The sequence below is a fragment of the Oncorhynchus gorbuscha genome, linkage group LG13 (assembly GCF_021184085.1).
Source record: "Oncorhynchus gorbuscha isolate QuinsamMale2020 ecotype Even-year linkage group LG13, OgorEven_v1.0, whole genome shotgun sequence".
In the NCBI taxonomy this organism is placed as follows: Eukaryota; Metazoa; Chordata; class Actinopteri; order Salmoniformes; family Salmonidae; genus Oncorhynchus; species Oncorhynchus gorbuscha.
The window spans coordinates 92,711,214-92,739,055 of NC_060185.1; the positions used below are offsets into that span (position 1 = coordinate 92,711,214).

Here is a 27,842-nt window from a genome sequence, read left to right on the forward strand (position 1 = left end):
TTTAATCTCATCTGACATTGAAATTGAGAGTGAAACACATGACAATTTTACAATGGGTGTGTTCTGTTTTCCAGCAACTTCTGTCAGTAGTTACAGTATATCGTTAGTCCCGTGGAGTCACTGTCAAATGTCATCTAGTGGTTGTGTATATCATACCGAGGATGGAAACCTGTCACTGTCAAATGTCATCTAGTGGTTGTGTATATCATACCGAGGATGGAAACCTGTCACTGTCAAATGTCATCTAGTGGTTGTGTATATCATACCGAGGATGGAAACCTGTAGGTCTAATTAGTTAGGGTTGAACCACGATGACATGACCCTGGTCAGGACGGTTACATCACAGTAATAACAGTCATTAGATCCTCCCCTTAGTTTCCCAGACACTTCGTCAGACAACATAGAAGCTGAACATAGGAGTGGTTTCATGTTTTTCAAAACGTTATCACTGTCAAGTAAAATGCATACACAGTTAAATATCGGCTATCTACTGTAAAATAGAAACATTGGAATAATCACTTCTGAAAATGCATATCCTCCCAGTCTCTAAATAATGTCAACAACAACAACAAATCAAGTAAAAAGCAAACTTCCGAGTGCCTTCTGTCTAGAAGGCAGCATAGAGTTAAATTTAGGAGCGTCTGTCAGAACCTCCCAACCCCTGAAGGGGGAGGGGATCAGGGGGGCTGCTTGGGCCAGCCCATTGTAAATGTCTTCTGTGTGAACTTGTGTAGCAGTTAGATTGACCCAGGAGCCTGCACAGCTGACTCCTCTTCTGTCTTTTCTGCTTGTTGGTGTTCTGAAGGTAAGACTGGGTATCCTCCAGAATGACTTGCTGTGATTTAGCCAGTAAGGACTTCTCAGCTAACGTGGCACTAGAAACATTGTGCTGTGTTTTGAGTTGCTGTGATACTTGAACTATGTCAGGGTTTTCACAGTGTTTATATGCACAACAGTGATTGGAGGCTTTCCTGTGGTTGTAAAAAAGAGCAGTTATATTCAAGTTATGCTTGAAAATCATAGTTTATTTCTTGACCGCACCTTGAAAGTTAAAGTATATTGTGTGAGAGAGTAATGACACGACAAAATATATATTATATTTGAAGGGTGCATAGGTTACAAGGTTTTAGTGCAAAATTTGAAATTAGTAAATATTTATTTTGAAACTATTGTTAATAGAATATTTATTTCAACAGAATATAGAAAAGTTATAGTCAAACAATTTATGTCCTTTTTCATTCATTCTCTGTTGGAACAGCACAATGTTCCAGAAGTATTGTGTGCCACATAGTCACTAGTAGGAGTGGTGGAGGGGGATGGGGCTCGACAAAGCCTGAGAGAGACAGAGAGAGACAGAGAGAGAGAGACAGAGAGAGAGAGAGAGAGAGAGAGAGAGAGAGAGAGAGAGAGAGAGAGAGAGAGAGAGAGAGAGAGAGAGAGACAGAGAGAGACAGAGAGACAGAGAGAGACAGAGAGAGACAGAGAGACAGAGATGTTTACTGTTATTTTTTATTTTTTTATTCACTTTTGTTTATTTCCTACTTCACTTGCTTTGGCAATGTTAACATATGTTCCCCATGCCAATGAAGCCCTTAAATTGAAATTGAAATGGAATTGAATTGAGAGAGAGAGAGAGAGAGAGAGAGAGAGAGAGAGAGAGAGAGAGAGAGAGAGAGAGAGAGAGAGAGAGAGAGAGAGAGAGAGAGAGAGAGAGAGAGAGAGAGAGAGAAACAGACAGAGAGGAGCTATTTTCAACACAGATCCCTCCCTCCACTCCCAATTACTTCCATCAAAAGGAATGCATGTTACCATGGCAATCCCCACCAGCTGTTTAGGGGCTTTGTGAGACCTTGCAGATGTCTGTCTGATGGACTCTGAGTTTGAAAAACTCTCTGTCCACTGTTCTGCCTGAGAAGAACTGCAACTTTTAATACAAATAAATACTTCTAAAACAAGAAAAGGGACAACCATCTATTCTCAATTGCCTTTTTGTACAATGATATAACTCTATTAGGACATATTAGTCAATGTTTTTATATTTTTTCCTCATGTTTTGAAGTTGTCAGCTTTTCAGGAAAAGCCCGTTTCACCCGTTGAGAAATCAAAGCTGGCTTATAGGATCTACTTTTCTTCAGTCTAGCAGTGAACTAAATGTATGCCTTTTTGGTGAATTTAAATACTTTATTTAACTGTCTAACTTAGTATGAGAGGAGGTCGCATTTCCGTCCTCTAGTTGTTTGGTTCTATGTGCTGAAGGGTAGCTACTGTTGTGCAGAGTTTAAAGTTTAAACCAATTCAAGAAAGAGAGAAAGGACTGTGGACATTTTGAATTGGCTGCAGCCCTGGCAACCCTAAGAAAGCTCTAATCCTCGACAGGAAGGAAGTTATTGTCCTCATGCCATCTCTTCACCAACAGTCTGACGTGGACATGGCGAAAATCTAAACTCGAGTCAGCATTTTAAAAAATACGATGGAATTAACCATAGAGTCCTTAGCTAGACCAGGAACGTCGGATCTCACCTCCTTCACTTCTTTAACCACTGAGCAAATGTACAGAATCACAAGGGGATGGAAACACAGGGGGATGGGTGTGAGAGAGACTCAGAGGAGGAGAGAGAGAGAGAGAGACTCAGAGGAGGAGAGAGGAGAGAGAGAGACTCAGAGGAGGAGAGAGGAGAGAGAGAGACTCAGAGGAGGAGAGAGGAGAGAGAGAGACTCAGAGGAGGAGAGAGGGAGAGAGAGAGACTCAGAGGAGGAGAGAGGAGAGAGGTTTAGATTTACAGGAAGCAGGAAGGTATTGTCTAGCAACACTCCTCTGGCTCCATGCCAGTACAGCTAGAGCGATGAGGGTCTGTAGGCCTGTATCCAGTGTTGCAGACTGACTAGCCCACTGTAGATGACAAAGGAGCTTCTGTAGTACGTAGTAAATTACTATATAGCCACATCAGGCCAGACTTCAGAGGGAAATGTGTTTATTAAAGAAACACATGTACAGCAAATACCATACTCAGTACGAACTCAAACACCTGATTGGCACAGATGTTGTATTAGTTACAGCTTTCTGGTAAATTGTTAAATGATGTAACTAATAATATAATAATAATAATAATATATGCCATTTAGCAGACGCTTTTATCCAAAGCGACTTACAGTCATGTGTGCATACATTCTACGTATGGGTGGTCCCGGGGAGCGAACCCACTACCCTGGCGTTACAAGCGCCATGCTCTGGAGGAATAGGAAGTTGACAACTTTGAAGTTTGGCACCAGTAGACAAACTGAGAGGATTTAAGTTCAGAGAGAATGACAGAGAAAGGGTTTAACACATATTTAAGTTATAGGACTCAGGAATTCCATTCAGATTTGTATCTTAGGCACATGTTTCAACCCACTGCTTTAAGGTTAACCCTCTGAGACAGAGAGGAAGAAAGGGAGAGGTGGTGGTGGGATAGGGAAGATTTAAACGGGTGAGGTGACTAAGTCTTAACTTGGGTTACATGGACTCCATATATCAGTCCTTGACTTTTCTCCCGTTCTCTTTTGTGTAGCTTAGAGGTGTTATGAATGGCCCATGTGTTATCATTTACATTTAAGTCATTTAGCAGACGCTCTTATCCAGAGCGACTGGCCCATGTGTTATGAATGGCCCCAGTGTTATGAATGGCCCCAGTGTTATGAATGGCCCCAGTGTTATGAATGGCCCCAGTGTTATGAATGGCCCCAGTGTTATGAATGGCCCCAGTGTTATTAATGGCCCATGTGTTATTAATGGCCCATGTGTTATTAATGGCCCATGTGTTATTAATGGCCCACGTGTTGTGAATGGCCCATGTGTTATGAATGTCCCCAGTGTTATGAATGGCCCCAGTGTTATGAATGGCCCCAGTGTTATGAATGGCCCCAGTGTTATGAATGGCCCATGTGTTATTAATGGCCCATGTGTTATGAATGGCCCACGTGTGTCAATATAAAAACTCCTGAGACTTTTTCTCAGATGGAGCACTTTGATTTGTTGTGAAAAGGTGTCATTTAAAGCACGGTAAAGTATGCTTGCTATTCAAAGAATGATAACATCAAGATTGGGATATATGTTGTGAACATACCTATTCCGAAGGTCCTGGAATAGGTTCTCAACATTTGACATGTTGTGAGATTTGCAGTAAAGATTCAGGAATGGAATGGACAGGTGTGTCCTGTGACAGATACCACCTGTTTCCTGTACGGCATCATGTATCTCATTGGACCTAGTTGTCCAGAGAAAAACAGCTAATTCAGAAAATATTTGGTTAGTATATTTCTCAAGACACTAACAACCTGTGACTAGATTCATTTATTCATTTTTTTTAAAGATTTTATTTCTAAATAAGTGCATGAGTTCAAAAAATGCATTGAGTCTTTGAGAGGGACTTTACCAGTGTTTTTCATAATGCACATTTCATGTCGGTAAATGTTTGTCTATTTACCATGCTGAGGTCCTCCTCTGACCGACATGCACAGAGACTGAGCCACTAGTCCCCCTATAGCCACCAGGCTTCTTTTCCAAGACATTTAACCACCGGTTATATCACCCTGGATAAGCAGAAAGAATTCCCTAATCCTGCAGCCTTTAAAGCCTCTTTGAAAACCATTTAGAACCGCCTGGGCTGTTTTCCCCTCATAGTCGAGTTTACACCCCAACCCAACAAACATCCAGATGAAATACCTGCTGAAAAAGGGCCTCTTTATATCACAGTTTCCTCTACCTCTACCCTGTTTGATTATGAGCACCTCTTTCCAAATAAAATAATTTGTTTTGCTGTTACGTCAGTCATCCTCCCAATGAACTGATTGACTTACACATAATTTAAGAAAACAAGACTAAGTACGAATGTGTTAAAATATCATTAAATAGGAAGTTTGGGAACACAGTAGCCCTCCAAGCTAAATATGGACATTTCTTGGAGATGATACCAGTATCTTTGTTTTCACATCTCTAGCTTCCTCTCAGACACTTCCTAGCTATATGTTTGTTAGAGGTGGTAGTCCAAGTTCTCAGTGAATAAACTGAGCATAAATGAAAATTGTTTTTCAAAGCAGAGAGAACTTTCCTTGTGCACAGTATTTTGGGACGTCATCATCCCCAACTGCTGCCAGCTAGTCACTGGTTTTTTTCCACATCCAGAGTTCCAGACGCAGAAGAGGAACACATAGCTTGACACGGCTCATCTCTAAACCAGGGCCTTGATCCCTTCTCCTACTGGGTAGTTTTCCTCCCTGGCCAATCAAAAAAATGTGAATGGGGATTGAACAGACTAAACAGGCTTGGCATGATTGGTTGTGGTGACATCTTAGGCCATTGTGATTGGCTGCTTACATTGACACTCAACTTTTGCAGGAACATGACCCAAACTGCATATGGTCCTCATCAGCAGTGGTCTGTTGACAGCTGATAAAACACAACCAAAGAAATTATTCACAAACTGTCAGAAACCGTCTCAGGGAAGCTCATTGTCCTCACCAGGGTCTTGACTTGACTGCAGTTCGGGGTAATAATTGACTTCAGTGGACAAATGCGCACCTTCGATGGCCACTGGCACGCTGTGATCTTCATGGATGAAACCTGGTTTCAACTGTACCGGGTAGAAGCGGTTTGCGTGTGGACGAGCGGCTTGCTGATGTCAACGTTGTTAATAGTGCCCCCTGGTGGCAGTGGGGTTATGGTATGGGCAGGCATAAGCTACAGACAATGAACAGAATGGCATTTTATTGATGGCAATTTGAATGCACAGAGATACCATAACGAGATCCTGAGGCCCATTGTCGTGCCGTTCATCCACCGCCATCACCTCATGTTTCTGCATTATAATGCACAGCCCCATGTCGCAAGGAACTGTATACAATTCCTGGAAGCTGAAAATGTCCCAGTTTTTCCATGGCCTGTATACTTACCAGACATATCACCCATTGACCATGTTTGGGATGCTCTGGATCAACGTGTACGACAGCGTGTTCCAGTTCCCACCAATATCCAGTAACTTGGCACAGCCTTTGAACAGGAGTGGGACAACGTTCCACAGGCCACAATCAACAGCCTGATTAACTCTATGCAAAGGAGATGTGTGGCGCTCCATGAGTCAAATTGTGGTCACACCAGATACTGACTGGTTTTCTGATCCACACCAGATACTGACTGGTTTTCTGATCCACACCAGATACTGACTGCTTTTCTGATCCACACCAGATACTGACTGGTTTTCTGATCCACACCAGATACTGACTGGTGTTCTGATCCACACCAGATACTGACTGGTTTTCTGATCCACACCAGATACTGACTGGTTTTCTGATCCGCGCCCTGACCTTTTTTTGGGGGGGGTGGGGGGGGGGTATCTGTGACATGAGTATCTGTCAGGGGTGGAAGTTAGGGGGGGGGTATCTGTGACATGAGTATCTGTCAGGGGTGGAAGATAGGGGGTACAGTCCGGTACATCATCCGAGCAAAAGACATCGTGGCGGAACGCCGTACGGGTAAAACATGAGCCCATTGCAATAATTCAAACAAAATGTCCAGAAAACTGTAGGCCATTATACCACTATTTATCATTACTAAACTCAGCAAAAAAAAAGAATATTTTCCTTTTACAGGACCCTGTCTTTCAAATATAATTCGTAAAAATCAAAATAACTTCACAGATCTTCATTGTAAAGGGTTTAAACACAGTTTCCCATGCTTGTTCAATGGACCAAAAACAATTAATGAACATGCACCTGAGGAACGGTCGTTTTAAGACACTAACAGCTTACAGAGGGTAGGCAATTAAGGTCACAGTTATGAAAACTTAGGACACTAAAGAGGCCTTTCGACTGACTCTGAAAAACACCAAAAGAAAGATGCCCAGGGTCCCTGCTCATCTTCGTGAACGTGCCTTAGGCATGCTGCAAGGATGCATGAGGACTGCAGATGTGGCCAGGGCAATAAATTGCAATGTCCGTGCTGTGAGATGCCTAAGACAGCGCTACAGGGAGACGTATGGGTATACATCGATTCATCTCTATAACAATCTGAAGCTGAGCTGCGGCCTGTCTATTATTTCATTATTGGCTAATAGGAACCGTTTCCTTTCAAACCTATCGCCGACACTTGCTGTATTCTAGTTTAGTGAGGATAGGAGGGTGAACAGGGCTGTTCTGACACCCAGACGTTTTTTGGTCCATGTGCATGCAGAGAGAGAGAGAGAGAGAGAGAGAGAGAGAGAGAGAGAGAGAGAGAGAGAGAGAGAGAGAGAGAGAGAGAGAGAGAGAGAGAGAGAGAGAGAGAGAGAGAGAGAGAGCGAGAGAGCGAGAGAGCGAGAAAGGGAGAGAGAGAGAGAGAGGAGTGCACCTGTGAGACAAAGGGCCCTTGTTTTGAAGCACAGATCAAACTCTTCACAGGGCTCAGTCAGAAAGAGAGGGAAGAGAGAGAGGGGAGACAGGGGTTTTGCTCTACAGGACAAAGATCCCTTATAAGTCCCTTATATTCCTTCCCTTATCCATTATCTAGTGGCTCACTGTCTGGCTGGCCTCCTTCCATTGTAAATGTCCCTTTGATGTGTGTGTGTGTGTGTGTGTGTGTGTGTGTGTGTGTGTGTGTGTGTGTGTGTGTGTGTGTGTGTGTGTGTGTGTGTGTGTGTGTGTGTGTGTGTGTGTGTGTGTGTGTGTGTGTGTGTGTGTGTGTGTGTGTGTGTGTGTGTGTGTGTGTGTGTGTGTGTGTGTGTGTGTGTGTGTGTGTGTGTGTGTGTTGGGCTCAATTAGAAATCTCGTTGTTTGCGAAAGAAAAGCCCTTTTTTTGTCTATTAAAATAACATCAAATTGATCAGAAATTCAGTGTAGACATGGTTAATGTTGTAAATGACTACTGTAGCTGGAAACGGCAGATTTTTTAATGGAATATCTACATAGACGTACAGAGGCCCGTTATCAGCAACCATCACTGTGTTCCAATGGCACATTGTGTCAGCTAATCCAAGTTTAACATTTTAAAAGGCTAATTGATCATTAGAAAACCCTTTTGCAATTGTGTTAGCACAGCTGAAAACTGTAGCTCTGATTAAAGAAGCAATAAACTGGCCTTCTTTAGACTAGTTGAGTATCTGGAGCATCAGCATTTGTGGGTTTGATTACAGGCTAAACATGTCCAGAAACAAAAACCTTTCTTCTGAATCTCGTCAGTCTATTCTTGTTCTGAGAAATGAAGGCTATTCCATGCGAGAAATTGCCAAGAAACTGAAGATCTCGTACAACACTGTGTACTTCTCCCTTCACAGAACAGCGCAAACTGGCACTAACCAGAATAGAAAGAGGAGTGGGAGGCCCCGGTACACAACTGAGCAAGAGGACAAGTACATTACAGTGTCTAGTTTGAGAAACAGACGCCTCACAATTCCTCAACTGGTAGCTTCATTAAATAGTACCCACAAAACACCAGTCTCAACGTCAACAGTGAAGAGGCGCCTCCGGGATGCTGGGTTTCTAGGCAGAGTTGCAAAGAAAAAGCCATATCTCAGACTGGCCAATAGAAAGAAAAGATTAAGATGGGCCAAAGAACATAGACACTGGACAGAGGAACTCTCCCTACCATAACACCATAGACAGCAGTAAAGAAGCCAGCGTGGAGAGGGAACATCCCACTGGCACAAACTGGTTGAATCAACGTTGTTTCAACGTAATTTGTCAACGTATTGTGACTTATAATCTCGGTGGAAAATAGGGTGACATTTCAACTGCAGAATTGTGTCATTCATCATGGCAACCAATTTTCAACATAGACAAACGTATTTATAAAATATGTTTAATTTTTTACCTTTGAAACAACGTCAGATCTTCAACGTTATATCAATTATCCCCCCCCCCAACAATTTTTTTTGTAAAAATAGACTGGGAAGCACCTCCTAACCTCCTACTGGAGAGCAGATCCATCTACAGCTGACCTTTGGTCTCCCATCCAGAGTTTTAACCAATCCCTGATTAGCTTTGATATGTGTCACTGACTACTACCAATGTGCCATGGTGAAAATGATTATTGAGCGATCTCTAAATAATGAAATAGATTCACTGCTGCTAACCAAGTCATTCCAAAAAGGTAGGTTTAACAGAGCAAATGACATGTGACTCATCCTTCATCACTCCTGCATCATCAAGGATGATATTTAGGCCTGTGGAGCATTAAGGAAGTAATCACCAGATATTGTTTCAGTTCAACGCAGAGGATTCAACTAAAAATAGATACTACATACAGAGACCATAGAGCTTCAAGTATAATAGTAATAGGACTAAATCAAATCAAACTTGATTTAAAGTGCGTTTTAAAAAGTTTGATGTAGTCCTATTCTTTAACCTCGATTTTTTTTCTTTTTTTGAGATGGAGACGTGAATCCAACATATCAATTATTAATTTGTAAACTGGATATTGAATTGTATTCGGTTGTCAACACAAACAAATATCAACAGTTAAAGGAGATGTATCTTCTGCTTGGATAGTTTCATCTGTACCACAGACTTAGCCTGGCTTTAATTACAGATTGTCTGCAAATTAATCATTAATATGTTGGATTCACGTCTCCATCTCAACCAAAACAATTAGTCTGTGTGATTAATGGGGGGGGGGGTATTTTTACAAAAACATCTATAAAGCTTGAATGGTTTGAGCTGCAGACTATTAAAAGTTATCTATGAAAAGCTGAGAATCTCACGAACACACACGTAGTGTTTCTAATACTGTAATACGTGCACATAGTTGCTGTCACAAACTCGAAACTCCACACAGTTATCACTGACTAGTTGGACAATACGTGCCCACTGAGAATATACATAATAATATATATATATATATATATAAATTCATTTTTTTGCTTTGGCACAACTTGTGTTTTTATTGACATTTGTCATTAAAACTCATGAAAGCAACTGTTTATGTCAAATTTATTTTGTGTTCTACTTGTATCCCTGGTTATCGTGATAATAAAATTGTAATTTTTGAGGCTAAATATAATGACTGGACATGCAGACAAATGAAAGTCAGATAAATGAAAAGCCGATTTTTAGCTGGGATCTCAGGACTGATAGGGTTTAAAAAAAGTACAAGTTGGATTCAAGTCTCCAACTAAACCAAACAATACAAGTTAAAGAAAAGGATTGACACTATTCAACATTACATACCTAGTTGATATTTGGTTGGTTTGTCAACCAAACACAATTCAAGATTACTTTAGTGAAGGATATCTTACAAACAAATGTGTTTATTCAACCTAAAGAACTAGGTTATTGTAACTATAAACGTAATCATAGAAGGCATGCATGCTTAAGATAGCATGTGAAAGGTTTCAGGTCTGTGGAGATCTTCATAATTGCTAAATTAACCTGTTCAGAATCTCAAACAGCATCATTCATGTACATTTACTGTACTACTGATGTAATCTAGGTCATTTGATTGTTCTATTTATACCTTTATTTAACCAGGCAAGTCAGAACAAACTCTTATTTACAATGACGGCCAAGGAACAGTGGGTTATCTGCCTGTACAGGGGCAGAATGAGAGATTTGTACCTTGCCAGCATGGGGATTTGAACTTGCAACCTTGCGGTTACTAGTCCAACGCTCTAACCACTAGGCCACCCTGCCACCCCCTTCTATGAGATGAAGCACAGTGGTAACACAATAAGTTGTTGTATAAAATAAAAAACATATCTGACATTGATAGTGCAGTGAAAACCCATTTAGATGACAACTAAAGCAAAAATAATGTGAAATTGTTTTGAAAGCATGGCGATGACACGTTGGAAAATCAACACATTTCTGGTCGTCTTTTTGAGTGGGTGAAAATAGGTTGGAATCTCATTGATCAACATCAGTCTTTTTGAGTGGGTGAAAATAGGTTGGAATCTCATTGATCAACATCAGTCTTTTTGAGTGGGTGAAAATAGGTTGGAATTGATCATACATCAGTCATTTTTCATTGATCAACATCAGTCTTTTTGAGTGGGTGAAAATAGGTTGGAATCTCATTGATCAACATCAGTCTTTTTGAGTGGGTGAAAATAGGTTGGAATCTCATTGATCAACATCAGTCTTTTTGAGTGGGTGAAAATAGGTTGGAATCTCATTGATCAACATCAGTCTTTTTGAGTGGGTGAAAATAGGTTGAAACGCCTCAACCAAATATTACACACATTTCCACAAATGACGTGGTGTGCCCAGTGAGATGCCTGTTCATAAAGATGATGTTATGTGATCCAAGTCTATACTAAAAGTCTACACAAGTTCACCTGAATGTAATACTGCAGGCCACTAGTACTAGACTACATTCAAAATGACTTTTCTTATTATCTATTATCTAGGTGTAAATACATAAAGTCAATCAGGAGATTGAATTTAGCTCCGGTGATTGAATTGAAGAGAGTCATTTGAGCTATCCACAAAGAATGTGAACGTAGCTGTCTCCCTATAATCAGACAGGACAGTGAACAGTTTGTCTGGAACCAAACACTACCCATGAGCCTTTTGTGATTCTTGAAGTAGCATCTTGTCTTGTCCCTGCATGACTTGTTTGACCGCACCTGAGCAAATGTCTGGACTGTGTCTGGCCCATACACTTTATACACTGCGTATTATAAAGTACATAGTGCTGCAATCTAGACAGGCGGTAAACTAGAAAGGAGTATGACCTTACCTGCACCTCGTTATGAAACCAAACGTCAGTTGAATTGAATGTGTGTAATGTGTATTAAAAGTTCATCTTTGTGTCTCTCTCTCTAGACTGAACAATGAGGGTGTGTATCGTCTTCCTCCTGTGCCTAGCTGGCCAGGTGTTCACCGCTTCCATTGTAAGTGTCCCTTTGATGTGTGTGTGTGTGTGTGTGTGTGTGTGTGTGTGTGTGTGTGTGTGTGTGTGTGTGTGTGTGTGTGTGTGTGTGTGTGTGTGTGTGTGTGTGTGTGTGTGTGTGTGTGTGTGTGTGTGTGTGTGTGTGTGTGTGTGTGTGTGTGTGTGTGTGTGTGTGTGTGTGTGTGTGTGCCTGCGCACGCGTGTGTGTGTGTGTGTTTACTTGTATTGTCACTGAAAAAGCATTGCAAGCAATCATAATAACACCATCATAATAACCATTTCAGACGGAGGAGGAGCCCATCATTGATGATGTCGTTGAGGAGGTGAGGTCATTGACTTGTTTACTGAATTCTATGGACAGGTGTGCTAAATAAGGGGGGAAAACAAACAGCTTGCACATACCCACTGGGAACACACTGGTTTGTTTGAATCAACGTTGCTTCCACGTCATGGATTAGATGTTGAATTGATGTCTGTTCCCAGTGGGAGCAAATTAGGAATAGTGTACTGTAGGAATTAAAACACAGCCAGATTAAAATAATTAGGAATAGTGTACTGTAGGAATTAAAACACAGCCAGATTAAAATAATTAGGAATAGTGTACTGTAGGAATTAAAACACAGCCAGATTGAAAGCAATGACTCTACATGTATATTCTTTACTCTCTCTGTGTCTTTTGACAAATTAACAAACTAAAACAAAACAGTACAACTTTGACTAAAATAATTTATCTCCCCAAAGCGAGAGAGCGAGAGAGAGAGAGAGAGCGAAAGAGAGCGAGAGAGAGAGCGAGAGAGAACGAGAGAGAGAGAGAGAGAGCGAGGGAGAGCGAGAGCGAGAGAGAGAGCGAGGGAGAGCGAGAGCGAGAGAGAGAGCGAAAGAGAGCAAGAGAGAGAAAGAGAGAGAGAGAGCGAAAGAGAGCGAGAGAGAGAGCGAGAGAGAGAGAGAGCGAGAGAGAGAAAGAGAGAGAGCGAGAGAGAGCGAAAGAGAGCGAGAGAGAGAGCGAGAGAGAGAGAGCGAGAGAGCAGAATCCCACAGGTTATAAATACAGCGGACAGGAAACCATGACGTTTTAATGGCTTCACCACATGTGGCTCAGACTCTATCCACGCCATCCAGCTGTAGGCTGCTACACCTCTCAAGACCTGTCTGAAGTACAGACTTTGGCTACACTTCCTTCTGCACCGTGACAACTAAAGACATTTAGCTACAGCTCAATTTTCTGGTACTGAAGTTGTGCTACCAAATCATGCCCATTGCCCATAGCTTATGTACAATACTGTCATCTTTGATATGGTATATAATTCACTTTAAATGTGATGAGTGAAACTGTTGGAAGTACTATGTCTCTATTGACGGCTCCATGTATTGACTGGTTTGTCTCAGGCACAGCCAGAAGTGGGAGCCAACCCAGTGCAGGTAGAGATTGGAGACTTTGACGAGGCCATTGATGTTGTGGAGGAGGAAGAGGACATCACTGAGAGTGAGTAAATACACATTGTAGCTGGTTGAGAGAAGCTGTTTGAGAGAAGCTGGTTGAGACAATTCCAAGAGTGTGCAAAGCTTTCATCAAGGCAAAGGGTGGCTACTTTGAATAATCTCAAATCTCAAATAAATGTGATTTTTGATTAACACTTTTTTTGGTTACTACCTGATCCCATATGAGTTATTTCATAGTTTTGATGTCTTCACTATTATTCTACAATGTGGAATATAGTAAAAAAAAAAAAAAAAAAAACACAAATGACTTTTGACTAGTACTATGTGATCATCTAAAAAATGTAAGCAAGGTTTGAAATGATTATATTTTAGTCAAATATTATATCAGTTAGTTCTTGTGGTCAATTTGTACTCTACAAATTATTTGTAATTATGCCCCCTGACCATCTGTTCAAGAAAAGATTGTCCCGCAGCTGAATCAAGTTGATGATCCCTGGGCTAGTATATATTTTAAGCTGCTTAGGAACCATTAGCTTTAGGAAAGGTGTGACAACATCAATCAAATGAAGCTGCATGTTGGTGATCCTTTGCAGCAGCTGTGTTGTGAGATAAGAGAGGGAGGGGTGGGTACACGTTGGTAATGACAGAGTTCTTCTGTCAGACAGACCTTTCATTATGTGTTCCATCCAATGGTTCCACCAAGCTTCTTGGAAACAAAAAATGAACCCTTCTCCTAATTGGCAGGGTCTCCGCCACACTCCTTCTTTGCTAACTACCGCAAGGAATATGTATACACAATTAATTTGGAAAGTATTCAAACCCCTTGACTTTTTCCCACATTTTGTTATGTTACAGCCGTATTCTAAAATGGATTAAATTGTTTTTTTTTCTCCTCATCAATCAACACGCAATACCCCATAATGACAAAAGCAAAAACATTTTTTATTTAATTTATAAAATAAAACATGTAAATATCACATTTCCATAAGTATTCAGACCCTTTACTCAGTACTTTGTTGAAGCACCTTTGGTAGCGATTACAGCTTTGAGTCTTCTTGAGTATGACGCTACAAGCTTGGCAAATCTGTATTTGGTTAGTTTCTCCCATTCTTCTCTGCGGATCCTCTCAAGCTCTGTCAGGTTGGATGGGGAGCATCGCTGCACGGCTATATTCAGGTCTCTCCAGAGATGTTCGATGGGGTTCAAGTCCGGGCTCTGGCTGGGCCACTCAAGGACATTCAGAGACTTGTCCCGAAGCCACTCCTGCATTTTCTTAGCTGTGCGCTTAGGGTCATTGTCCTGTTGGAAGGTGAACCTTCTCCACCAGTCTGAGGTCCTGAGTGCTCTGGAGCAGGTTTTCATCAAGAATCTCTTTGTACTTTGCTCCGTTCATCTTTGCCTTGATCCTGACGAGTCTCCCAGTCCCTGCCTCTGAAAAACATCCCCACAGCATGATGCTGTCACCACCATGCTTCACCGTAGGGACGGTGCCAGGTTTCCTCCAGACATGATGCTTGGCATTCCGCCAAAGAGTTCTATCTTGGTTTTCTCAAACCAAAGAATCTTGTTTATCATGGGCTGGGAGTCTTTAGGTGCATTTTGGCAAACTCCAAGCAAACTCTTTTACTGAGGAGTGGCTTTCATCTAGCCACTCTACAGTGGAACTGGAGCTCTGTCAGAGTGACCATCGGGTTCTTGGTCACCTCCCTGACCAAGGCCCTTCTCCCCCGAATACTCAGTTTGGCCGGGCGGCCATCTCTAGGAAGAGTTTTGGTGGTTCCAAACTACTTCCATTTCAGAATGATGGAGACCACTGTGTTCTTAGGGACCTTCAATGCTGCAGAACATCTTTGGTACCCTTCCCCAGAAATTTTCCTCTGAGCTCTTCAGACAATCCCTTCGACCTCATGGCTAGATTTTTTGCTCTGACATGCACTGTCAACTGTGGGACCTTATATAGACAGGTGTGTGCCTTTCCAAATCATGTCCAATCAATTGAATTTACCATAGGTTGGACTCCACTCAAGCTGTAGAAACATATCAAGGATGATCAATGGAAACAGGATTCACCTGAGCACATTTTCGAGTCTCATAGCAAAGGGTCTGAATATTTATGTAAATAAGGTATTTCTGTTTTTATTTGTAATAAATTTTCATTTCTAAAAACCTGTTTTCGATTAGTCATTTTGGGGTATTGTGTGTAGATTGCTGAGATTTTAGAATAAGGCTGCAACGTAACAAAATATGGAAAAAGTCAAGGGGTTCGAATTCTTTCCAAATGCATTGTATCTGTTGAATAGCTGAGTAGGAAATTCAAGGGCAAAACAACACTTCCGAAATGTTCCATTTTTAATGTTCCAGAATTGTTTTTAACACTTTCCTTCGTTAGACCCCTGTTTGAACCACCACTGCAAGAAGGGAAAGGTGTGTGAGGTGGATGAGGAGAACACCCCCATGTGTGTCTGCCAGGACCCCACTACCTGCCCTGCTGCCATTGAAGAGTTTGAGCATGTGAGTTATCATCATAGGAATGATATTCTAATCTGTTCAGCATCAACATCAAGTAGTCCTAGACATTTCTCATACACAACACTGTTCCTAATACAGTGTGACCTGTACAGTAATGCTACTACTGATATGCATCATTGGCTCATTCTTGATATAGATTCTGATTTATATCTGATTCATGAATGTAATCTGTGCATCCCAGGTCTGCGCCACCGACAACACAACCTACGACTCTTCCTGCCACTTCTTTGCCCAGAAGTGCAGTCTGGAGGGAACCAAGAAGGGCCACAAGCTGCACCTCGACTACATCGGGCCATGCAAATGTGAGCTATGCTTTATCGTTACAAATTGTATTTAATTCATATCAATTCAATGTAATAACCCTCCCAGGGGCCATTGAGAATGTTTTAATCCAACCATTTAATTCAGTGAAATAATTTTCACCTTTTTTGAGAATCCCCCTTAGACACATTTTCCTCCAAGACTCCGTTCCCAGTGTGATTATGTAACAGTATAACTTTAGACCGTCCCCTCGCCCATACCCGGGCGCAAACCAGGGACCCTGAGCACACATCAACAACAGTCACCCACGAAGAATCGTTACCCATCGCTCCACAAAAGCCGCGGCCCTTGCAGAGCAAGGGGAACCCCTACCTCAAGGTCTCAGAGCAAGTGACGTCACCAATTGAAACGCCACTTAGCGTGCACCACCATTAATTAGCTAGCCGCATCACATCCGTTACAATTGGTTATGCTGTCTTAGAGCTGACGCCCTGCTGAAAGCTTCTCCAGGGGAGTGATTAATGGGCTGAACTAGAGGGACCTTGCCTTAGGGACTCCAACACACAGAGTGGAGGGCAGGCTGTAGCATGCTCACTGCATCGCCGTCCTTCTCAATTTACCGCTGAATCTGCAGCTAAATGTCTGTCATTAAATAACAGAAGCAAGCCCATGCATCTCTCACTGTTGGTGATGAATACCTTAGGACTGAAAGGCGCAGATGGAGATCATGTTGTTGCACGTTGTGGATCCAAAAACTTAAAAGAACACTTTTAAAAAACTTTTGGCCTCTAAATGTCAAGTACAGTGTTCAACCAAGGAATAAAATAAAAGGTAGAGAATCCTTGCTTTAGGGGCTGTGTGCATCAATCATACATTTCAGTGGACACAAATGTCACATTTTGTGTGAGTTGTGGGTTTTATGTTCTATGACAAAAGTCATTTTGAGAATGGATTTTGACTTAAATGTCATACTTGTAAAACAACATTCTGACCATGACTTACTTGACTTAATTAAATGAAACCCTTTGGCTCCTTGCGGACCGTAGGGCATTGAACCTGCCTTCTCCAATTGTTCCTGGGTATTCCCCTTTTCCTTTTCTCTCTCTGACCATACCTAATGTTTCTTCCTGTGTGTCTCTCCAGTCACTGAGGCCTGTGTGGACAGCTCTGACATATAACTCATTCTCCTTCCTGTTTATTCTCCAGTCATCGAGGCCTGCATGGATGCTGAGCTGAATGAGTTCCCCCTGCGCATGAGGGACTGGCTGAAGAACGTTCTGGTCAGCCTGTACGAGCGCGATGAGGAGAACAACCTCCTGACTGAGAAGCAGATGCTTAGAGTAAGTCCAATTATCAATTTCTATAAACACAGCCCAGAAACTGTTTACTGTTTGCCTACTGAGGATGGGTCATAGTCCTTATTAAACACAGCACAGAACCAATTCCTTTTGCTTGAGTTAATTTACCGAACTCTGCGGATGGGTCAAAATATATATATATATTTAACCTTTATTTAACTAGACAAGTCAAATATGATTATAGGATTTGATGTTCTGCTTTCACTATGAAGTTGACTCCTTTTGTGCATCCAACCCTACTGGGAATTATTTATCAGTTGGTTCAATTCAAAAGAATATTAGACAAACTAATGTTTGCAAAAAAAAATGTGAATTGCCTTGCAGGTGAAGAAGATCTACGAGAACGAGAAGAGACTGCAGGCTGGAGAGCACTCCCTGGACCTGCTGGCCCACGACTTTGAGAAGAACTACAACATGTACATTTTCCCCGTCCACTGGCAGTTCGGTCAGCTGGACCAGCACCCCGTCGATGGGTAGGTTGAGGAGAAGAAGAAGAGTTTCCTGTCTTCTGCTTCAGCTGGATTGTTTCAACATCACACAAATACAGGCTTGCTTGGGCTATAACTTTGATTCCACTCGGTACCAGTCAGGACATAAATAATGAAACATTTCTACAATGTTTCAGAAAGGATATTGGCAGCATGCCTGAATCTATTGTTTTATGAGCAAAAAAGCAACTGACAATGCTACGTTCTTCATAATGCTGACTATTTAAAGGATCATATGGGTTTTCTATGGTCTAAAACTATAGCTTAGAAAGTCTTCATAATGCTGACTATTTAAAGGATCATATGGGTTTTCTATGGTCTAAAACTATAGCTTAGAAAGTCTTCATAATGCTGACTATTTAAAGGATTGTATGGGTTGTCTATGGTCTAAAACTATAGCTTAGAAAATCTTCATAAAGCTACCTATTTAAAAGATTGTATGGGTTTTCTATGGTCTAAAACTATAGCTTAGAAAATCTTCATAAAGCCTTTATAAATCCTTTACAAGGCCTACATAGATGCTTCGTAACATGTTTTCTGTGGTGTTGTAGGTTCCTGTCCCACACAGAGCTGGCCCCCCTGCGCGCCCCTCTCATCCCCATGGAGCACTGCACCACTCGTTTCTTCGAGCAGTGCGACGCTGACAATGACAAGTACATTGCCCTGGAGGAGTGGGCCAACTGCTTCAGCATCAAGGAGCGTGAGTAGTTTTAAAAACACCTCGTTCATAGTTTTACACTCGTCATTTTACTGCCTCAAAAGAAACCAGGAGGACCAAGGCACACTTTGGGCTGTTAAAATGTCTTCCTTGTTTGCGTCTGAAATTACACCCTATTCCCTATATAGTGCACTACTTTTGACCAGAGCCCTTTGGGCTATATAGGGCACAGGGTGCCATTTCAGACGCAGCCATGTCTTCCCGTCCTTGTATTGTACTGGTTGGTTGTTGATTTTAAAATGGTTCATAGCAGGATCATTTCATTACCACTTGTTAATTCTGGGTGTGTTTTTGTTTGTTTGTTTTCAGAGGATGTCAACAAGGACCTTGTCATCTAAACTCACCCCGCTGACCTCCAGTATGAAAACTAGTCTCTATTGGGACGAGGTGCTAAGCTGATCCCTAAATTAAAGGAACACTGTAACGGTGCTAACTGTAACTAATTAACGACCTCCTATACCACTAACATTGATGAAAAAAAAGAGATGTGCACCGTCTGAACTAACAATCACAAAACGTCACCATGATGCAACTTCAAATTTGTCGTGTTTTTGGGCAAATAAATAAGCTTTTTTTTTAAACCAGATAGATTAGTAACAGAGAGAGACTTGTGACGAGAGAGAGATATAAATGTATGTTGAACAGGTTGTGATAATGGATGTTAATCACAACATTTATCTTTTTTTTTCACTTAATCAGGGCTGTGATTTAATAACTTCAATTTGAAAATTCTTTTGAAGGAGACAAATTTGTAAAAATCAAATAAATTCTAAATAAATGCTCCTTTCGCTTTTTAAACATATTTAGTTGTTTTCACTCTTTTGGTGGTGGACTCATTTTGTTATCTCTGTTCTTTTGGTTGTTAGTTCATTGACTTTGACTACTGCTTTAAATTAAGGCCTGACTTTCCACAGGTTGGTTTTCTGACATAGATTCTGTCACACAACAAGGGCATAAGTGTACTGAAAAATGATTGAGACAATAAAAAGGAAATATTGTTTAAACTCTACGAGGAAAGCATCTTGCAGGTTGAGCGTTTTTTCCTCACACTATACCGTAGCATGTTTACTGACGTTCCTATACTCTTTTTTGATACCGTGTGAACACAATAGAACTCTTTCCTCAAAATAAAAATGATCTGAAATGTCCAACACGGTTGCATGCTTTCATATCTGCATTTCTTCAGAATCACAACGTTGATACATTTCAACTGGAACAAATGGAAAGCATCTTATAACACTGACTTAGAGCATTTCACTGACTTAGAGCATTTCACTGACTTAGAGCATTTCACTGACTTAGAGCATTTCATGGGAATTAGTTGTATTTACCTGGTAGGTTTTGAAAAAAAAAACTCTAAAGTGTCCATATCACAGATATGAAGTACATCCTCATGAAGTATTCATTCATTCACATTTTTTTAAAGAATCCCCTTTCCCTTAAAAACAAAATGCCACATGTACAGTTCCAGCACAAGGTGTCCTGTACTGCAATGGTAGGCTACGCCTTAGACTTATGAGTACAGGCTCAGTACACGTCTCAACATCCTGTGATGACTCATCTGGCAACGACTAACGCGTTCAGATTTCAGAACCCCAGTGTGGTCCTGGTCCTTGAGTCCAGTATGTTTTGTCAAAACATTGGTATACCAGAATGCAAACGTTTTCTAACCCTATATTTAAGAGTCTATTTTGAAAAGTTCAAACCGGCACTTTGCATAACTAATAACTTCTTTATTAGACCAATAACCTCGTGCAGTTAATACAATGTCCCGTCTGCTTCTGTTGTCATGAATGCAATGACTTATGAGAACAAAATACTGTACCATAGAACTTTATTGTCTTTGTACAACCAGCTGGACACCCTGTCCCAGTGAACCCAGATGAATAGATTTGCCAGGACATGGCGAGTTTAGTTTTCTAAAATCGTTAGAGATATAATAACATTATAGTATATATTATAATCAGAGAAGTTAATGGAATGTATTCTCTAAAGCAAGAGAAAGAAGATCAAATGACCATACTTCCATAAACTCTGAACAAGCTCAGAGTTTCCTCTCGAGACAGTCTAAGAAAGGTCCCGTGAGAGAGAGAAGAAAGAAGAAGCCTGTAGGGAATTATTACAGCACCCTGTTACCATCTCCACCCGTTCAGCCAGACAGTACAGGGAACAGCTGGAGAGCCTCAGCCAGAGGCTCCGCCCCTTCCCCCATAAGGGGAAAATATCCTCCCTTCTCTCCAAGACAAAACGGGTGGAAATAAGAGTTGAATACAATGATATCATTGACAACAATTCTCACAGGTTTTGCGGGTATTAATAAACAACGTGAATTAAACAAATGTTTGGGCATATTCTTCGATTCACCTTTATTATGATGTTCAATGTTGAATCGACCACGGATCATTTGTATCGTTCTGGTGAGATACTGATCGTTCACAGGATGCACTAACAAACCAGAAAGTCTTTTTGCAAATAGATTGTCTGCATCATTTCCAATTCCCCATATATATATATTTGCATAATATATATATATACAGTATACATACATACATACATACATACATACATACATACATACATACATACATACATACATACATACATACATACATACATACATACATACATACATACATACATACATACATACATACATACATACATACATACATACATCAAAACTATGAAATAACACATATGGAATCATGTAGTAATCATGTAATCATGTAGTAACCAAAAAAGTGTTAAACAAAAAACTAATATAATTTATATTTGAGATTCTTTAAATAGCCACATATGGAATGCACATCTAGTAACACTAGTGGAGTAACAGTGGAGTTAACACTAGTGGAGTAGACACTAAAGTAGACACTAGTGTAGACACTAGTGGAGTTGACACTAGTGGAGTTAACATTAGTGGAGTAAAAGTAAACACAGTAGACACTAGTGGAGTAACACTAGTGGAGTAGACACTAGTGGAGTTAACACTAGTGGAGTTAAACTAAAAACACTAATATAATTTATATTGGAGTTAACACTTGGAGTAGACCTAGTGGAGTTGCACTATGGACACTAGTTGACACTAGTGGAGTTAACACTAGACACTAGTGGAGACACTAGTGGAGTAGACACTAGTGGAGTAAACACTAGTGGAGTAGACACTAGTGGAGTTAACACTAGTGGAGTAGACACTAGTGGAGTTAACACTAGTGGAGTTAACACTAGTGGAGTAAACACTAGTGGAGTAGACACTAGTGGAGTTAACACTAGTGGAGTTAACACTAGTGGAGTTAACACTAGTGGAGTAGACACTAGTGGAGTTAACACTAGTGGAGTAAACACTAGTGGAGTTGACACTAGTGGAGTAAACACTAGTGGAGTTGACACTAGTGGAGTTAACACTAGTGGAGTTAACACTAGTGGAGTAAACACTAGTGGAGTAGACACTAGTGGAGTTGACACTAGTGGAGTTAACTTATACATACTATATACATTTTACAGACACAGTCTATTTTACAATAGTTCTATATGTTTTGTTTTTAGTCCTGACCTTCATCTATTTCTGATGTCCATCCAGTTAGATTTTAATATGCCGTATATTTTTAACTGTGCTGTTTCACAAAAGTTCTGAACCTATATACAGTTTACGGGCACAGTACATTTTATCTTGTTATTAGTCCCACCCTTCAGGTCCATTCAACCTCTCCCGTCTATCTCTTAACATCATCCAGTCCCACCCTTCAGGTCCATTCAACCCCTCCCATCTCTTAACATCATCCAGTCCCACCCTTCAGGTCCATTCCACCCCTCCCATCTCTTAACATCATCCAGTCCCACCCTTCAGGTCCATTCAACCTCTCCCGTCTATCTCTTAACATCATCCAGTCCCACCCTTCAGGTCCATTCAACCTCTCCCGTCTATCTCTTAACATCATCCAGTCCCACCCTTCAGGTCCATTCAACCTCTCCCGTCTATCTCTTAACATCATCCAGTCCCACCCTTCAGGTCCATTCCAGTCTATCTCTTAACATCATCCAGTCCCACCCTTCAGGTCCATTCCACCTCTCCCGTCTATCTCTTAACATCATCCAGTCCCACCCTTCAGGTCCATTCCACCTCTCCCGTCTATCTCTTAACATCATCCAGTCCCACCCTTCAGGTCCATTCCACCTCTCCCGTCTATCTCTTAACATCATCCAGTCCCACCCTTCAGGTCCATTCCAGTCTATCTCTTAACATCATCCAGTCCCACCCTTCAGGTCCATTCCACCTCTCCCGTCTATCTCTTAACATCATCCAGTCCCACCCTTCAGGTCCATTCCACCTCTCCCGTCTATCTCTTAACATCATCCAGTCCCACCCTTCAGGTCCATTCCAGTCTATCTCTTAACATCATCCAGTCCCACCCTTCAGGTCCATTCAATCTCTCCCGTCTATCTCTTAACATCATCCAGTCCCACCCTTCAGGGTCTATCTCTTAACATCATCCAGTCCCACCCTTCAGGATCTCTTAACATCATCCAGTCCCACCCTTCAGGGTCTATCTCTTAACATCATCCAGTCCCACCCTTCAGGTCCATTCAACCTCTCCCGTCTATCTCTTAACATCATCCAGTCCCACCCTTCAGGTCCATTCCACCTCTCCCGTCTATCTCTTAACATCATCCAGTCCCACCCTTCAGGTCCATTCCACATCTTAACATCATCCAGTCCCACCCTTCAGGTCCATTCCAGTCTATTTTAACATCATCCAGTCCCACCCTTCAGGTCCATTCCACCTCTCCCGTCTATCTCTTAACATCATCCAGTCCCACCCTTCAGGTCCATTCAATCTCTCCCGTCTATCTCTTAACATCATCCAGTCCCACCCTTCAGGTCCATTCCACCTCTCCCGTCTATCTCTTAACACCATCCAGTCCCACCCTTCAGGTCCATTCCACCTCTCCCGTCTATCTCTTAACACCAGGTCCATTCCACCTCTCCCGTCTATCTCTTAACATCATCCAGTCCCACCCTTCAGGTCCATTCCACCTCTCCCGTCTCTCTCTTAACATCATCCAGTCCCACCCTTCAGGTCCATTCCACCTCTCCCGTCTATCTCTTAACATCATCCAGTCCCACCCTTCAGGTCCATTCAACCTCTCCCGTCTCTCTCTTAACATCATCCAGTCCCACCCTTCAGGTCCATTCCACCTCTCCCGTCTATCTCTTAACATCATCCAGTCCCACCCTTCAGGTCCATTCAACCTCTCCCGTCTATCTCTTAACATCATCCAGTCCCACCCTTCAGGTCCATTCCACCTCCCGTCTATCTCTTAACATCATCCAGTCCCACCCTTCAGGTCCATTCCACCTCTCCCGTCTATCTCTTAACATCATCCAGTCCCACCCTTCAGGTCCATTCCACCTCTCCCGTCTATCTCTTAACATCATCCAGTCCCACCCTTCAGGTCCATTCCACCTCTCCCGTCTGTCTCTTAACATCATCCAGTCCCACCCTTCAGGTCCATTCCACCTCTCCCGTCTATCTCTTAACATCATCCAGTCCCACCCTTCAGGTCCATTCCACCTCTCCCGTCTATCTCTTAACATCATCCAGTCCACCCTTCAGGTCCATTCCACCTCTCCCGTCTATCTCTTAACATCATCCAGTCCCACCCTTCAGGTCCATTCCACCTCTCCCGTCTATCTCTTAACATCATCCAGTCCCACCCTTCAGGTCCATTCCACCTCTCCCGTCTATCTCTTAACATCATCCAGTCCCACCCTTCAGGTCCATTCCACCTCTCCCGTCTATCTCTTAACATCATCCAGTCCCACCCTTCAGGTCCATTCAACCTCTCCCGTCTATCTCAACATCATCCAGTCCCACCCTTCAGGTCCATTCAACCTCTCCCGTCTATCTCTTAACATCATCCAGTCCCACCCTTCAGGTCCATTCAACCTCTCCCGTCTATCTCTTAACATCATCCAGTCCCACCCTTCAGGTCCATTCAACCTCTCCCGTCTATCTCTTAACATCATCCAGTCCCACCCTTCAGGTCCATTCCACCTCTCCCGTCTATCTCTTAACATCATCCAGTCCCACCCTTCAGGTCCATTCCACCTCTCCCGTCTATCTCTTAACATCATCCAGTCCCACCCTTCAGGTCCATTCCACCTCTCCCGTCTATCTCTTAACATCATCCATGTTGGATTTCTATTTGCAATATATTTTTCAACTGTGCTGTGAAGTTTCACAAAAGTTCTGAACCATTCTATTCTCATAGTTTCTACAGATTGTAAATTAAAGATAACATTGTTTTTTGCTAAAAGCATTATTATAGTATTGATCAATTGACTGTGACTTTTCAAATTACCCAGTAGTGCTATCTGCAGAGTTGGCTCCAGGTAAATGGTGCAATTTTTCAGCCCTTACTGGACCTGTGACCAAAAACAAGCTACATATGGACAGTACCAAAATAAATGATCTAATGACTCTGTCTCTTCGCAGCAAAATCTGCAGAGCTGGGAAGGTTGTATCCCCCATTTATATAACAATTCTATGTTTTGAACACAACCCATGAAGTTTTTGCAAAAAGTAATATCTTCAAGAATTAGATATATCATGACAGTCAAAAGAATTGTGGGATGACCAGTGCAAATTTGATAGATGTTGGGCAAAAGTTCTGATCCAATAAGGTTCCATACGAGTGGTCAACCGTCAGATGAACACAAACTCATTATCATGCAATTAGGGGTTGAGAATAACCCCTACTGCCTACAGTTCAGTCCAGACATCATGTGACACGAAGAGGTCTGTGTGTATTTGTGTCGCCCCCTAGTGGATGAATGCATAACTTCTCTAGAATATATAGGTACGCTTGATTTAACTCGCCTGTCGCACCGGTTGGTCAGAAGTTTTAGTTTTGGGTTCATTCCCATCTGTGCTGAAAGAGAACGCTGCCCACCAGGTGAAGCTGCCACTGTATTGAAGCCATTGGACACTGTTTTATCTTAGCGCACTATGCTTTATTACCGGTGATGGGTTCAATCAATCAATGAGGGTTCAGGACACATCAATGTATTCTGTATCAGAAAGTAAGCTGGACATCAATGAAGTCTCGTAGATCGTAGATCATTGCACTCTTTTTTTGTTTATAAAGCCCTCCTGCATAAACTTCCGCTGTACCTTACTTCATTGTTACAGACGTATGAGATAGCTAATCAAATCAAATCAAATTGTATTTGTCACATACACATGGTTAGCAGATGTTAATGCGAGTGTAGCGAAATGCTTGTGCTTCTAGTTCAGACAATGCAGTAATAACCAACAAGTAATCTAGCTAACAATTCCAAAACTACTACCTTATAGACACAGGTGTAAGGGGATAAAGAATATGTACATAAAGATATATGAATGAGTGATGGTACAGAGCGGCATAGGCAAGATACAGTAGATGGTATTGAGTGCAGTATATACATATGAGATGAGTATGTAAACAAAGTGGCATAGTTAAAGTGGCTAGTGATACATGTATTACATAAAGATGCAGTAGATGATATAGAGTACAGTATATACATATGAGATGAGTATGTAAACAAAGTGGCATAGTTAAAGTGGCTAGTGATACATGTATTACATAAAGATGCAGTAGATGATATAGAGTACAGTATATACATATGAGATGAGTATGTAAACAAAGTGGCATAGTTAAAGTGGCTAGTGATACATGTATTACATAAAGATGCAGTAGATGATATAGAGTACAGTATATACATGTGAGATGAATAGCAGCCCTGGTCTCAGGGATAGCTGACTCTGGAGATCCCTACGATGTCCAATGAGAAGTACATCTGCTTTGACTTGTGTTGCACCTTATAGGTAGAATGATCTCCAAGACTCTCTATAGTTGGATAACTTGGTGCCTGTTGCACTATTCAAAAGACTGATTCAAGACCTTTTTTGTTTACTGAAGAATGTGTTTGTTTTCTATGATTGTGTTTTGCTTTTTCATTTATTGATGTGAATATTGATGAGAGTATTGATGTGAATATTGATGTGAATATTGATGTGAGTATTGATGTGAATATTGATGAGAGTATTGATGTGAATATTGATGTGAATATTGATGTGAGTATTGATGAGAATATTGATGTGAATATTGATGAGAATATTGATGTGAATATTGATGAGAGTATTGATGAGAATATTGATGTGAATATTGATGAGAGTATTGATGTGAATATTGATGAGAATATTGATGTGAATATTGATGAGAATATTGATGTGAATATTGATGTGAATATTGATGAGAGTATTGATGTGAATATTGATGAGAGTATTGATGTGAATATTGATGAGAGTATTGATGTGAATATTGATGAGAATATTGATGTGAATATTGATGAGAATATTGATGTGAATATTGATGAGAGTATTGATGTGAATATTGATGTGAATATTGATGAGAGTATTGATGTGAATATTGATGTGAATATTGATGAGAATATTGATGTGAATATTTATGAGAATATTGATGAGAATATTGATGTGAATATTGATGTGAATATTGCTGAGAGTATTGATGAGAATATTGATGAGAATATTGATGAGAGTATTGATGTGAATATTGATGAGAATATTGATGTGAATATTGATGAGAATATTGATGTGAATATTGATGAGAATATTGTTGTGAATATTGATGAGAATATTGATGTGAATATTGATGTGACTATTGATGAGACTCCTCCTCCCAAGGTCACGGAGGCTCTTGGCACTGCCAAAGCAGACTCCTGTCTCCTCATCCTCCTTGATCTATCACCTGCCTTCGACACCATGAACCATCAGATCCTCCTCTCCACCCTCTCAGGGCTGGGTATCTTAGACTCTATCAGATCCTCCTCTCCACCCTCTCAGGGCTGGGTATCTTAGAATCTATCAGATCCTCCTCTCCACCCTCTCAGGGCTGGGTATCTTAGACTCTATCAGATCCTCCTCTCCACCCTCTCAGGGCTGGGTGTCTCAGGCTCTATCAGATCCTCCTCTCCACCCTCTCAGGGCTGGGTATCTTAGACTCTATCAGATCCTCCTCTCCACCCTCTCAGGGCTGGGTATCTTAGACTCTATCAGATCCTCCTCTCCACCCTCTCAGGGCTGGGTATCTCAGGCTCTATCAGATCCTCCTCTCCACCTCTCAGGGCTGGGTATCTTAGGCTCTATCAGATC

General features: G+C 41.4%; 1 protein-coding gene across 1 annotated transcript; it reads left to right on the forward strand.

Moving 5' to 3' along the window:
- The first annotated feature begins 712 nt into the window (after positions 1–712).
- Positions 713–19,639, forward strand: LOC123993721 (SPARC-like). Its single transcript, XM_046296142.1, has 10 exons — positions 713–805; positions 11,770–11,837; positions 12,121–12,159; positions 13,223–13,319; positions 15,666–15,787; positions 15,987–16,107; positions 17,273–17,406; positions 17,749–17,897; positions 18,464–18,612; positions 18,940–19,639. The coding sequence occupies exons 2-10, from the start codon at positions 11,778–11,780 to the stop codon at positions 18,966–18,968; spliced, it is 900 nt and encodes a 299-aa protein (XP_046152098.1). The 5' UTR covers positions 713–805; positions 11,770–11,777; the 3' UTR covers positions 18,969–19,639.
- The last annotated feature ends 8,203 nt before the right edge of the window (positions 19,640–27,842 follow it).